The following is a 16,184-nucleotide window of genomic DNA, read 5'->3' as shown; positions in this document are numbered from 1 at the left end:
GGATTTTATTGAAATGAGATCTAGTTGGTGAACCAATATTTTTATATCTGAGAGATAAATTTTAAAAATAATATAAATATAAATACATTCAGGAAATATAAATATATATAGAAATAAAGGCTTGACTATGTTGCTCTACAGGCTTAATATTGGGGCACCGAGCTTTGCTTCAGAGTACAAAAGCATTTATTTCATATTTATTTATTGATCCACAGAACACAATTCTTTCAATTGATTGGAGAAGGACCAACAGGCACAGCTCAAAACTATTTCTTCCCCGAATTTTTATGTATACACTATAAATACGGTAGTCCAAAAAGTAGGTTATGTTCCATACACTTTTGCATTCCAATTTTCAGTCAAATAGCCCAGGCAATGAATGCTCAAAAGATGTATAGAGGGAAAAGTTAGGTAAAGAGGGAAAGACAATTTTTGACCCCGCAGTTCTGTTTAGGGTAGTAAGGAGGTGAACATATCAAAATTCCCCACCACTACCCCCTGTGCTAAGGGGGTGGGGGTGGTCCAAAGGTACCATTTTTTGGTTTCTCACATATAACTTGAAAACTATATATCTTACGGACATAACTGTTACACACAAAATGAAACCTTGCATAATTCCCTACAATATTCATCTCTCAACTTTTCCTATATCTTTTGTAGTTTTCGAGATATCTGCTCTTGAAAGTGTGATATTTTTGAAAAAAACACATTCCCCTTCATTTTTTTATATTTTTGCATTTATAAATTTTTAAAAATCGATGGGAAAAATCCATGCTGATTATGAGCTTATTGAGCATTAAATTCTCTTCAATTTGATGTATAATTTCACACTTTTATGCATTTTCCTATAACTGTTGCAGCAGCTTTAGTGTTGAGTGTGAAATCTCCTTTTTTTGAACAATAGACCAATTCACAAAGGAATTTGGAGAGAATGTTTTGAACACAATTTTCGACTTTGCAGCTTTGTTGAGACTAGTTAGGAGGCGAACATAATAAAAAGTCCCCATTCCTAACTCATGTACTAAGGTGATGAGGGTGGTTTAAAAGTTGAAGCTTTTTGCTTCCAAGCTCATATCTTCAGAACAATAAGTTTAAACGATATAACTATACAAAAATGAAGCTTGATAAATTCTCTATCCTTCTTGTTCAGTGAAATTTTGTGATATTCCCAACATATTCACTCTTGAAGGTGTGTAATTAATTGTTAAAATAACAGGTTTTTAACCAATTGTTTCCTCTTTCAGGGCTTATAACTCTCCAACAATGCATCGCAGAAATTAATGCTTATCGTAGGTTTGTTGAGCATTAAATTTCTCTTTGAAATGATCTATTTCACGATTCCAAGTTTTTGTTTCATTGTTATAACAACTTAAATGTAAGGGGTGACATTTTCAATGCATTAGCAATTGGATAAAAACCTGTTAACAATTAATTACACACCTTCAGTGCCTTTGTGGGAGAGAGACAGAATTATGTTCAGCTGTTGAACTATTGCAATACTCTGTTGCATATCCATACTTTTTCACTGTTAAAATTGAACTTTGAAGTAAAATGCACTTACTTTGGTAGTAGCAATATATCAGCGGATCTCATGAGAAGTATTATCTGACAATCAGATAAACCAACTTGATCAACCATATCTGATTTGTTGACATGACCAATGATATGATTTTATTCAAGATCCATTATTTTTTCATTTAAATTGAAGCACCTATATCAAAATTATCTAAGTTAATCATTATTTTACAGTTTTAAGTGATTAGTGAGTGATTTTTGGACTACCGTATTTATAGTGTATGCATTAAAATTCGGAGAAGAAACAGTTTTGGTCTGTGCCTGTTGGTCCTTCCCCAATTAATTGGAAGAATTGTGTTCTGTGTATCAATAAATGAATATAAACTATTATTTTATGCTTCTATGCTTTTGTACTCTGGAGTGAACCTCGGTGCCCCGATATTATATCAGGTACGTTCTAATCACATCATATAATCATTATTATTATCATCGATAAAATAATCATATATCTCTTTATACTGTATTTGACATACCTTTCTCTAAAAGTTGTTCCAACTTAGAGCCATTGGTTGATGACATTTCGTTATCCATAATGATTCTTATCTTCACTCCTGAGTCGAATAGATCAATCAACTTCTGATATAACTCTTGATAAGTAAAAATGTAAATACATATGTCAAGAGTATTTTTCGTCTGCCCAATGATGTCAAGTAGCCTCCTGAAAAAGATTATCAATACTTTAAAATATTGATTTTAATTTTATTCAATGTATATGAATTTATTGATATTGATTACATACATTGATATTGAATAAGGATAGAGCACAATTTGAATATTAAGAACATGAAGAAACTATTACTTATATTTTTGGAAATATTAGTGGCTGAGTCGCCTTCCTCAACCTAACTATACAGTTTAATAGTTTTGGGTAGATGTCCTTTTGTGGTCATTTTTGGGTAACAACCGAGGAAGCTGTCACAGTTTCTTCGTTAGGACTAGTATAATGAGGAACACAAATATAGGTTAAGTCGAAATCACAGACAAACCCCTGAAATAGAACCCTTAAAATTTTGGCGGCCATCTTGTTTTCGAGTGGTTTGCCTATGATTTCGACTTATCATCTTTGTGTTCCTCATTTTACTAGTCCTAACGAAGGAATTGTGACAGCTTCTACGGTTGTTACCCAAAAATGACAACGGAGTTTCTTTTTTAGTACATTTTTGCCCAGACTATAGTATCTACAGTCTCTGGACTTCATTCTGGATTGAAAAGAAAGAAGGCTCAGCCATTGAAATATTTACAAAAATGTGAGTTAATAGTCCAGTCAAGGAAAGGTTATAGAGGGAATAGTTGGAAAAACAATTTTAGACCCCGCAGTTCTGTTTAGGGTAGTAAGGAGGTAAACATATCAAAAGTCCCCACCCCTACCCCCTGTGCTAAGGGGGTGGGGGTGGTTTAAAAGTACCATTTTTTGGTTTCTCGCATAAAACTCAAAAACTATGTATCTTAAGGACTTGACTGTAATATACCAAATTAAATCTTACCGTACATAATTTCCTACAATATTCATCCTACAACTTTTTATATCTCCTCTAAACTTAGTTTTCGATATATCCGCTCTTGAAGGTGTGCCATTTTTGAAAAAACATGTTTGCCACCAGTTTTTTTTTCTATTTTTGTTCTTATAACTTTTAAAACATCGATGGGAAAGTTTCCAAAAGGCTTTCTAGAGTAGTTTATCAGCTCCGGAAAATGAGGGGGCTGCTCACTGTTGATCGTTTGCTGATGTTGTACCATGCGGTATTTGCCAGCCACAGTACGGCATCTTGATATGGGGGCACTCGGCGCATGTGAGGAACATTCTCCTGCTCCAGAAGTAGGCACTCCGTGTAATGACTGTAGTGAGTATGATGCACACTGCCAGCCCATATTTCAGCGTTTGGGTATCCATACAGTATATGGCCTCTACATACTGTCATCGATCCTACATGTCAGGAAAAACATCTACACATACACCAGAAGAGAGGGAGTGCATTCACATGGAAGTCAAGGGAGGGTCAACTTGGATGTGCCGCGCTGTCGCCTGTCAAGAGTGAAGTATAGTTTCCCAGTGTTGGCTGTGCGAATGTTTAACTGTTTGCCAGACTCAGTTAGGGCGAGCCCTGTAAATGTATTTAGGATCACGTTGTCACGGTGGCTCATTATAAGGAGCTTCTACCAGTTGGAGGATTTCTTTAGTGAGAGCTTTGCTGAACTGTGATACTGCCTAAAGTTTTTGAATATTGTTTTTTATTACGACATTGGATATAATAGAGCACTGGAATACAAAAGATCCCAGATCTACAAGTTTACGACAGCCAAAATATTTATTTATTTATTTACATTAACCAATGTACAAATCAAATAAATGATTAGAAAAGGACCAACAGGCCATAGCTTAAAACTGTTTCCTTTTCGAATTTTGATAGTAGTAAGCCAAGGTCTAAAAGGTAGGTTATGTTGCTTCACTTTTAATTAAATTCAGAGTCCGAAATCACAGCTGATTTTTGATATAATAATACTGAGAGTGATGCCGACATACGTTCTTTGGCTTGTGCGTGGGTAATGAGTATGCCGACATAAGTTCTTTGGCTTGTGCATGGGTAATGAGTGATGGATAATGATGAGAGATGACGAATACTTCTCAGGTAGTCGGGACCGACGACTTATCATCTCATCTGAAAGACGGAGGTCAGAAAATGGTCTGGGGTTACGCGTAGCCCCTGTTGTATTTTTAGGATTAAATAGATTATTTAATATTAAAGATTTTGAAAGGATTAATATCATAGATTAGCCTATAGTCTATAATGACAGTGATCTTCGTGTACCAAGGCATAAAATTACAATCATCAAAATTTGTAAGAAACAAATTTATGAAGAGTTCCATAATAGAAACGACAGAACAAAAATTATATGCAATAATATAAAAATTCAAAGAAGGAAATACGGTAGTTTGTTTTCAGATGTTCATATTTTTTTATTAAATCAATAAGTCAATGCAGTATGTAAAATTACAATCATCAAAATTTGTAAGAAACATGTAGTGAGATTCTCATAATATAAACGACAAAACAAAAATTGTATACAATAATAATATAAAGAATTGAAAAAAAGAAATAGTTTGCTTTCAGAAGTTCAGCATGTCATCATTTTACTTCTAATGAATTCTTGCAAAGTAGTGTGAAATTACAATCATCAAAATTTGAAAGAAACATTCAGAAAAAGTTTCATTATAAAAATGAATAAAAACTACAAAACAAAAATACAGTAATAATAATATTTAGAAAATTCTAAAAATAATGAATAGTTTATTTTCAGGTGTGTGGTGTGTATCATGTCACAGTCCCAAAATATTTCCCTAATATCTTTTCAAAATATTTCCCAAATGTTTATCAACTTGGATAAACAACATTACTATAATCCAATTGCAATGTCAGATAAAGAATTCATTTTTTCATTATTTAACCTGCAAACTTAGGTCAAGTGATCATAATGCACAATGGATCTGAAGCCACAAGTGAAATAGAAAATGTAGTTGGACATATACAGTACGAGCAATGATTCAGTAAATTGATTCAGTAAATGTACATGGATATTTTCTTCATGGTATTTTTGAATAGAGAATTTTTCTCAAAAGAATATTAATTTTTGAAAAACTTATTCGTTTAAAATAACTCAATTTCTGTATTTTTATTTATATTTAATATTATTGATTACCTACTTATTCCATTATCTCACAAAAGTAATAATCAGAAAAAAGTTTTTGGCCTACCGTAATATTTTTGCACATTCTTAAAAAAATGATACCCCACTTCATCATAATATAATGTGACGGGGTAATAAATAATATTTAATGATATATAAATAGTATTTAATAATCAATAAAAAATATTATTTATATATAGACTAGTAGTATCAATAAAAAACTTTTATGGAGAAACAACCAAAATAAATTCCTGTTGCCATATTTATAATAGAAAACAATCAAAGCAAAAGATTCACGTTTTCAATTATTTTACTGACCTGGGCAATAGTAATTTTAGTGAAACCCTTCATACTCCAATATCGCGATATACATCATCTACTTCTGATCAAAGAAATAATGAGACTATAAAATATTATTCATTGACCGAGCAAAGCGAGGTCCAAGATTCAAGTTGACAGTTTTGCTTTTCTCTTGATGTGTGTTCCGCATTTACAGCGAAACACTGTATTTACAGCCTGGTTGCACAAAATCCGGTTAAATTTTAACCGTGATTAATTTCACGAGAACCAATCAGAGAAGACCTTTTTGATGAGACGGCTTCTCTGATTGGTTCTCGTGGAATTAATCACAATTAAAACTTGACCGGCTTTCTAGTTTTTGGAAAATTTAATTTGAACGTGGACTATGTCCCATTTTGGCAAGCAAATTTTCCAACTCCAGCTGTTTAAAGTATAGAACTTAACTAAATCTCGAGCTCGGAAACCGGTCCTTAATGCCCTTAGGCATTAAAAACCAATTTGCAAAAATAGACGAAATACAGCTGACTCAATTTGTGTTTTCTTCAGGATAATAATATTATGAGAGTAGAAGAATTTTCTCCATACTCCAATATTACCTACTTGCTTTCTTTGTAAGGGCTACTCGTATTTATATAATATTGAATGTAATTTATAATCCAGCTGACAGTTGATTTGTTTTTTAATAGAATAACTAGTGACCCCTGGGTTATAGAACTCGCTCATGAACTGTTGTATTGATCTCTGAAATCCGCAATTTGTAATTATACCCTGATTTAATGAGAATTATTATGGAAACAGTTAAATATCTCTTTTACAAGTAGTATGATATGACATTAGGTTCCATGGGGATCCTATTCCAATTGAAAAAAAACTACTTTCTATCGCTTCAAAACTATACTCATCCAACTTCATTTTTCAAATAGGAACGTGGTCATATGATACATGATTTCGATACAGAATTTAAAAAGAAAATTAATGACAAAACCTGCACATATATCTGAAAACGTTTCAATGATCTCAACATTAAAGATAATACTAATAATTAATTGATCGAGCGAAGTGAGGTCTAAGATTCAAGTCGACGGTTTGGCATTTCTCTTAATGTTTAAATGTTTATATATATTGCGCATTTACGGCGAAACGCGGTAATAGATTTTCATGAAATTTGACAGGTATATTTATGTTCCTTTTTAAATTGCGCGTCGACGTATATACAAGGTTTTTTGGAAATTTTACATTTCAAGGATAAAATAAAAGGAAAAAGGAGCCTCCTTCAGTGAAAATCAGACTATAGAATTTTTCATCATAAATCAGCTGTCGAGTTGACTATAAATTGCATGCCATGACGCATGCAATTCAATATCTCTATGTAACTTGGTAAAAAATTAGCATCTGTGTAGACTATAATTGCATGCCTCATTGAATACAATTTTTATGCACTATTAAATAATAGGATGCAAAGAACTTATAACAGCTCGTCTGGGCGCCTAGATGTCTTCTGGTTTTCTCGCGCTAAATTCTGGAAAGCGTTATATGTTAATTAAATCTTGTGTAAGCATGATCTGATCAAATAATAAATAGTTAGTGTATCAGTGTGGATTTGCTTATGGTTTGGGACGTCGTTATGACTGCGCGAGGTCTACTGTTCACAGAACTACTAGTGATACAAAAATGAAATATATGGGTACCTACATTGAATAATCGAGTGTTAGTAAACACTAATAGTAGCTCTACTCACAATTTTAACACTGAACAAAAAAAAAATTGTCATAGAAAATTTGTCAATGTCATAGCAACTGCTATCACAATTAGTATTATCAATTACGCGTATTTACCCAGTCAATAGACAGGCAGACAGACGTTAACATTAATATAGAACTTATAAATGAAATAATTATGTTGAGTATTATTCAGCTGAAATCATGTGTCGGCGCATAAAGGACAGTCAGTGTGATACCAGCCTGCCAAATAGCATCAGATTTTTTAAATGAATTGAAAAATTACATGAATAGCATCTAATTAATTCCAGCTGACTGAATGATAAAAAAATCGAAACAAATTTTTCTTCTTAAGCACTTTCAATGTTATTTGTATATCCTGAAAAAGGACGATGGAGTTAGGTCCGCCGCAAAGTAGACCCACGTTAATCCACGAAAAGTAACCCACGCTGTGGAATGTTTTTTAAACCATTGCTATAAAATTATTCATAATCAATCAGCTGACAAGTGATTATTCATTGCATGTGTTACACAGATGTCTAGAGAAGCCTATCAATGGTTTACAAAACATCCCACGGCGTGGGTTGCTTTTCGTGGATTAGCGTGGGTCTACTTTGCGGCGGGCCTTAGTGAACTCTGCTGTCCAACGAACTTGACCTGTAAAAAGGTTCAAAGAATACGTGTTCAACATTTGAAGCTGATTGATCAATTCTCTCTAATGTTATTGTAGGACATACAAACAGATGGACAACGACTTTGGCCTTCAGTAAGTCAAAGGTGAGAACTCGCTAACGCTCGTCAATAAATCATTGCAATTGTTTATTTATTTTATTACTCAGTGAAACCTGGGCCCTGTTTCATAAAACTTATAAGGCACGTAATACAGGATCACCATTCCAATTACATGCTCAATACAGCTGATAAAATCAGCTGTTCCTGTATTACAGGACTTCTAAATTTTTATGAAACAGGCCCCTGATTGTATTTCTCAACTTTCAACATTATTTATTATTTGATATTGAGCATGCATTGTAAAATGTCTTATTGCAACAAAAAAATTTCTGTCTCATCATAGAAATATGAGAGATACAAAAAGACAGATCCAGAGTATAATTAACTTTTAAACTTTCTTTTAGAAAACTCAGAATACATTTTGAAAATTCAAATTTCCAATATATTTTTTAAGCTTTCAAATGTATTTTCATTTCTGTCAAGGTATTGTTTACAAAAATCAGAATATATTACTTTTGTAAATTATAAATTCACACAGGAGGTGCTAGAATGGAATAGGATAGTAATAATCAATAACAAATTCGAATAAATTCAAATTAATTTTATTTATCAAAGATATAATATTATTTGCTACAACTGTATTTGCTTACATCGTAATACCTGTCTTACAGACAGTAGTTTCATAAACTTGAATACTTGGCTAAGATGAAATACTAGCTTAGAATGCATTTCAGTTCCCTCAAACGCGATTCTTATTGTCCTGTTAGTGTCATCCCACACTCATCCACCATTACCCTCCATATCATGGTAACAAAACACCATATATCAATTTTATCCACTGTCCTCAGTAGCCTGATCTGAAAAAATAAATTGATATCAGTACCAGAAATTTAATATAATTTTCTTTTATCTTGGCAGCCACCAACATTTGTGACATTAATTGCATCAAAATTGTATTCCAAGAGCAGTATATCACGACTTATACAAGATGCTAACATTTATTATCATGAATGCAAAGTGGATGCCGGTTCAGTGGTGAATGCCAAGAATGGCTTCTCCAAAACTTGAAAGTAGACTATAAAACTTGAATACTAGGGACATCATGACAAATGCTCTATGTTTAATCTACAAACATCATATAATCCACTGATGATGATGTCTGTTGCTATGCTATACTTGTTAAATTGAATAACATTTTGTCCAAATGCTCTTTGTGGGTGGAGTTAACTTTATTGTATATAAGAGTACTAAATCTTATTATATTGAAGTTGCCAATCTTTATTATATTAAAGCCACATAGACAAGAAATTCACAGCCAATACGGCTGATTGTCACGGACAAACAACCTCGAAATCAATTAGGGAACGTACTGGAGGCTATGGGAAAACCTCCAAATCACGAAAATTTCACCTCCTGGCCCCCTAGAGACCACCAAATTTTTTCGACATTTGAAATCAGCATCGCACAGAAAATTCGATAAAAGCTTTTTTGTTCAGCCCCCGGAGATAAGCCTATAGCCATAGTTCAATTTCAACCGAATTCAAATGGGGACCCGGGAAATTGAGTTTTCATCGAAAATTTGAAGTTTTCCCAAATACGAAAAATTCCCAGCCAAAACTATAAGATCGCTGTGAAAACTGAATACCAAATCTGTTGCATACTACACTGGAGGCTACGGGAAAACCTCCAGACCTTCCAAATTTTTCCCCCCGGCACCCCTGTACTCGCCCAAATATTTGGGACACATTTAAATTTGTTTCCCACAAAAAATTTATTTCAAGCTTTTTTGTTCAGCTCGCCAAGTTAAGTTAATAGCCATAGCTAAATTTCAACCAAATTCAAATTGAGTTTTCATCGAAAACTGTGTGTGTGTGAGATCTTTGTAACGTGTCGCGCCTTTCCTGGCATCATTCCAAGTTGTTTACTGACCAGCAGCTGTGATCTAATTATTGAAGAAAAAGAAGAGGAAGGAGGAGGAGAAGAAGACAATTGTGCGGGCGGAGCCCGCATCCCAGCCGGAGCGCGAAACGCGGAGCCTGCTACCCAACACTATATAGTCACAAAAGACAATTGGGCGGGCGAAGCCTGCCTCCCAGCCGGAGCGCGAAGCGCGGAGGCTGCTAACCCACCCTATTGGGGGTGCAGGGGGCGAAGCCCCCTGCCGAGCGCGAGTTTCTAAAGAGTTGCTAAGTGTTCTAAAAGAACACTTCCAACTTCATGAGTGTAAATCTTTTGATCAGACCCTTGTCTGATTCAGCCGCCTTCATTAAACTATTCTACTATGAGATTTGTTGAAGAGTTTTCCTCTCACATAGAGCATTCATTTTATAGTGAGATATAAGACACTACAAATGCCAAAAAAATGTTTCTTATCCATTAGATTTTACAGTAACAAAATTCAGGTAGACCTACTTTATAATGCCTGAATACAGGCGAAGTCATAGAGGTCTTTCTTTAAGCTAAGGTAACTTTTCTCCATTCTATACAGGTAAGTGGTTATACACAGTCAAATCCTGGAATGTGACAGAAATTAATTGTTGATGAAAACATCTGAAGGCCACTTTTAATACGTCAGAAATAAAACCTCCTCTACTCAGTTACTCAGGCACTTATGTATACAGCAAGTTAATGAACATTCCGTTCTTATAGTCCAGTCAAGAAAAGGCTATAAAGGGGAATGTTTGGAAGACAATAATTTTTGACCCTACAGTTCTGTTTAGGGTAGTAAGGAGGTAAACATATCAAAAGTCCCCACACCTACCCCATGTGCTAAGGGGGTGTGGGTGGTTCAAAGGTACCATTTTTTGGTTTCTCGCATATAAATCTAAAACTATGAATCTTACGTACATAATTGTTATTTACAAAATTTAAGCTTACATAATTTCTTACAATATTCATCTCACAACTTTTTCTATGCGGTATCTTCTCTAGTTTTCGATATATCCTCTCTTGAAGGTGTAACATTTTTGAAAAAACATGTTTGCCTCCAATATATTTCAATTTTTGCTCTTATAACTTTTTAAAAATCGATGGGAAAAATTCATGCTGATTATGAGCTTATAACGCATTGAATTGTCTTCAATTTGATATATAATTTCACACTTATACGCATTTCCCTATAACTGTTGCAGCAGCATTAGTGTTGATTGTGAAATCTCCATTTTTTCAACAATAGACCAATTGACAAAGGAATTTGGAGGGAATGTTTTAGACACAATTTTTGACTTTGCAGCTTTGTTAAGACTAGTTACGAGAAGAACATATCAAAATTCCTAACTCATGTGGTAAAGGGATGAGGGTGGTTTGAAAATTGCATTTTAAGCGTTTTGCTCCCACGCTCTTATCTTGAGAACAATGTTTCAACTGACATAACTAACTATTCAAAAATGAAGCTTAATAAATTCTCTACACTTTTTGTTTGCTGGAATTTTGTGATATTCCAAACAGTTACCAAGATATTCGCTCTTGAAGGTGTGTAATTGTTAAAATGACAGGTTTTCATCCAATGTTTTGCTCTTTCAGGGCTTATAACTCTCCAACAATGCATCATAAAAACTGATGCTTATAGAGCATTGAATTCTCTTTGAAATGATGCATTATTTCACTATTCCAAGTTTTCCTTTCATTGTTATAGCAGCTTCAATGTAGGGGGTGAAATTTTCATTGCTGCAACAATTGATCGTTTGAAAATCACATTTGAAGGGGGGTGTCTGTGAAACAATTTTTGACTTTGCAGCTTAATTTGGACCAGTTAGTAGGTGAACATGCCAAAAGTGTGCATCTTTATCTCCTCTGTTGAAGGTGTGGAACCGCTGAGTGAACACTTGTTGCAGCAATGAAAATTGCACTTTTCTATATTTACCTCCTTAAATACCCTAAACAGAACTGCGGTAAGAAATTGTCTTCCAAACATTCCCCTCTATACCCTTTTTTGAGCATCCATTGCCTGGACTATTATAATTAGCTTTAGTATGCTGCTTGATAGGCCATAAATTAATAGTTAATACTGTTACTATTGACTTGACAGTTAGTAGTAACAGTTGATAATAATTGTAAGAAAAGCATAATAATGTCTCCTCAAATATTACTTACAATTGATATGATGGGCAAATGCTTTCCTGAAAACCACACATATTGAATAAGAAGATAGTCACATCATACAAGGTGGACCTGAAAAAACATTTTAATTTGCATTTTAATTCAGGTTTCCAAAAATTCAACACACTTGTGAAAAATCATAACTTATTACTCTTGAAAGTTTTAAATTTTTGGAGAGATGAATTTAGAAGATTTCCTTCTCTCTTTGAAATTCAATGGATGGGACAGGAATAATTTTATCTGTCCGCCAGTTATATTGGACGGGAATTGCAGGAAACTGAAAAATTAGGCGAACCAAAACTTATGATTTCTTGATCATCCTCAATGGATCAGAAGGTGAAACACTGATCAAATGAATGTAACCTATAATTGGTATAGAGAAACAAGTTTAAGACTATCTGGAAATATTTCTCAGATCTTATATTATGTTATTTTATCATAGATTGGATTATTTCAAACAGTTGAGGCAAAACAACAAATCTGTGCGGTGGGGGGGGGAGGCATGACCCTCTTGTTCCAGAAAAAAATTAGTTTGTTACTCATAAACATAATAAGTTAATAGAGTTAAAACACGAGGAGAAAAATTAATGTTCTTGCAGCTTACTGAAAAATGTTAGGAATCATTTTCTTTAGCTCACTCATGGATTTCCATAATTAACTACAATCTCAGTAATCACATTTTTATAAATGAATCGCTAACCGCAGAAAGGAAACATGTCCAACTGATAGCATTGTAATGGCGACGTTTTGAATAAATCATTTAGGCCTACTGCAGGTTTAGGTTTTATCAAGTGTTTTGTCTCTCCTGTAAAATTATGAAAACTGGACATGGTGCCTTTCTGCGGTTAGCGATTCAGATAGGTTCACAAATATTATTTAATGGATTGAATTTTATATTATTAAAAAAATTATATTCAAACTATGAATGATTCATTATAAGATGATAATGTACTAATTATTGTATGAATCAATGAACTTTTTTGAAACATTAATTTCTTTTGATAGAGTCCTGTTGAAAATATAAAACTTTCTGAGCTCACGGGGGGTCCATGCCTCTATGCCCCCCCCCTGGAGCCGCCATTGCCTCTAGGCACACATTTATACAACAAGTTAATTAACATTTCGTTCTTATTAGTTTCAGTATGCTGCTCGATAGGCCGGCCATTAAGGCTAGGGCCACATGAGCGCACAAAGTGCGTCCGTTGTAGAAATACATAGAAGTGAATTGGTGACAACACACGAGGTACGTGCATACCAAGTAACGGAAGTCGTAACGGACGGTGATTTTTGAACTGCGTCGAAATGTTACAATGCACGTCGAGACATGCAAAAGTTATTACTTCGTCTGGTTCAATTGCGTAAAGCCAACTGACGTTGACACACCACACTCAACGCTCGTGTGGTGTCATTGGCGACGGCCGCAAAAAGTAAGTTGCAACGGACGCACTATGTGCACTCGTGTGGCCCTAGCCTAATAGTTAATAGTAATTGTTACTAATTACTATTGATAACTATAACTAACTCACAGTTAATAGTAACAGTTGATAATAATTGTAAGAAAAGCATAATAAAGTCTCCTCAAATATTACTTACTCTGATCATCACATCATACAAGGTGGACCTGAAAAAAAAAACATTTTAATTTGTAGCTTCTATACAAATATAAAATTTCTTGAGCTGTGTCTCACCACTGTTTCAATAGGCCTTACATTACAATAATGACACAAACACACAAAATCTTCAAACTCAATTATTTAATTCTATGTAGCCTATGCCAGATACATCTTGTATGTATTCTTAAAATAAGATTGACCATGATATAATATACAGTTAAAGAATAATAATTAAGTTTAGGTAACACAAAGTAACTCATTAACCAAAGCAATTTTTCAAATCTTTCTAAAATGTATAATTATGTAACTGATATATTATTTATTACTTCTTAAAGTCCAACTTTGTATATGGAAGTTAAAATTTTCATGTTTTTAATGTATATGACTATTGTCAATGCTGACTGTTGTTTAGCCTGTGACAAATAATAAAATTAATTGAATTGTATCACAGCAAACATTTTAAATAAAAAGTTTGTAGGCTATCTCCACCACAATCGGAAAATTGATTTTAGTAGTTTGAAAATAAAGAACAGTAATAAATCCCTGCATTGATGGTGCAAAGAGATATTTTTATCAGCAAAATTTCTAAAAGCCATTGTCTATAATATGAACAGTAGGATCCCTGAAGGTGGGCTAGGCCAACAATAGTTGACAACAAAAATCTAAAAAAGTGAGGTCCACGTTGTAATAGCAGTGTTTGATTAGCAATGGCGTTGCTATTATCATTGTTTATCATTCGAAAAAGCAGATAGCACTACGGCCGCTATTCCATTCTAGCTCCGCAATGTTGCCAAATGGTTTTTCAACAATGTGGAAGTATAATTAATAAACAAAATATTTAATCTCAATCATAAAAATTTATAAATTACCGAATTGAAATAATCATTGAAAACTATATTTTCTTGACGAATAAAATATAATTTATTATTTGAAACAAGAATGAACAGTTGATATACCAGTATTAGGCTAACTATCGACTATAGAAGTCAGTTGCAAGGCTGAGAATCGGCAATGCTGTTCCGCTATATTTCTTTAATACCATTATAACATGGACCTCACTATAGGCCTATAGGGTAGTCGGAGAGGCCTGTGTAAGCCAATACTACTCAGCCTGTACTGCATAGCATATCAGAAATAGGCCTATAGCAATAATCTGACTATCAAACAGACTTATTAATGGAAACCTATTTTCAACTTTAAATTTTAATAAAGGAACATATTATAATAACAAAATTTAGGTCTACTCAAAATATGTTGCCAAGATATTGTAAAATAAGGCCGTAGGCTAATGCATACGACCTACCGTACTTATTCGTTTTTAAAAGAGTACTGTAGCCTAGTCATCAGTGTACAATATGTCAATATCATCATTTGACAAATTACTTGAGAAATAGTTTAACCATGTTTCATGTCTAATTTTTTGTATAATTACATTATAAATTGAGTTATTTTACAGAACAGTAGCTTACAAATTTCTATCCTAACCTAAGCTGTAAATAACTAATAGTGAGTAGGTTTTTGATTCATTCAAATTTTTCAAATAAGTGCAGTATCTCTTGAGTTTTTAATTTATTGTGATATATTCTGTGATTCATTTAGAGTATAAATTCAACCTTCAAATATTCAAATCATTATTCCTGGACTGAAAATCAAGTTAGTGCCAAAGCAGTGTGTGATCACATAACCTCAACTTTTGGACAACATTAACATTTTATCAAAATTTTTGGAGAGAAATAATACAGGCTTAGCCTAGTTTTTCCTCCAATGACATAATTGTATTATGATTATAGTGTTTTATACAATAAATGAATAAATGAATAACCCTGACTTACCTTATTGCACTATGTAGTTATGTTAACCACATAAAAAGCCAAAATGTTTTTTGGTATATTACTAAACTATGAAAGCTAATTTTCAACTTGAAATTTTAATAAAATATAACATCAAAGCTTTGGGTTTAACGGTTCCAGCAAGCAGCAATTGAAGATCAACAAGCAAGAAACCCATTGCTTTGTTTTTGAAGATAATAATTTAGTTTAATATAGAAAGAAGTAGAAAAATGTAGAGACAAAGCTGGCAAGAATGTTATAGGCAGCGCTAGTATCAATCTTCAAAACGTCACGGATCTAGTGTATATGCTATATATAAAATGATGACGTTCTATGTCGACCGAATGCCTAGTGATGACGTATAATACCTTTGTTTACAATGTCGTCCGAGTGGTTTGTCGTCCGAGTGGTTACCCACCGGCCTGGCCATGAGTTAGTAGGCCGTGCTAGAACCTTAGACCAGTTATAGAATAGACATGCTGGAAAGTCTAGCCTCTGAAGCCAACATCTACTGCCATATCACCACAGTATACATATATCTTTTCTGTGATATCACCATATCGTGACGTCAGCATCGGATAGAAAACAATGTAAACAAACTCTGCAGAGAAGTTTGCTCAGATATGCTGCCATAT

General features: G+C 33.7%; 1 protein-coding gene and 1 long non-coding RNA gene across 2 annotated transcripts in view; both read right to left on the bottom strand.

Moving 5' to 3' along the window:
* The window catches only part of LOC111056296 (mitochondrial cardiolipin hydrolase), a 33,883-nt gene extending 29,749 nt beyond the window's left edge, over positions 1–4,134 (bottom strand). Inside the window, exons 1-2 of the mRNA XM_039438556.1 lie at positions 3,285–4,134; positions 2,049–2,233 (exon numbers count right to left, since the gene is read on the bottom strand). Coding sequence (XP_039294490.1) covers positions 2,049–2,233; positions 3,285–3,466 — 367 coding nt within the window. The 5' untranslated portion in view covers positions 3,467–4,134. The remainder of the gene's footprint in view (positions 1–2,048; positions 2,234–3,284) is intronic.
* A 4,461-nt stretch (positions 4,135–8,595) lies between these two features.
* On the bottom strand, positions 8,596–15,790 carry LOC111055311. The gene is made up of 4 exons (XR_002606365.2): positions 15,553–15,790; positions 13,701–13,728; positions 12,102–12,179; positions 8,596–8,866 (listed from the first exon to the last, which is right to left on the bottom strand). It is a non-coding gene; the product is annotated as an uncharacterized LOC111055311 (long non-coding RNA).
* Between the last annotated feature and the right edge of the window lie 394 nt (positions 15,791–16,184).

This window comes from Nilaparvata lugens, chromosome 1, assembly GCF_014356525.2.
Source record: "Nilaparvata lugens isolate BPH chromosome 1, ASM1435652v1, whole genome shotgun sequence".
Classification (NCBI taxonomy): domain Eukaryota; kingdom Metazoa; phylum Arthropoda; class Insecta; order Hemiptera; family Delphacidae; genus Nilaparvata; species Nilaparvata lugens.
The sequence above is the reverse complement of the archived record's forward strand: the minus strand, read 5'-3'. Positions and strand labels throughout refer to the sequence as shown.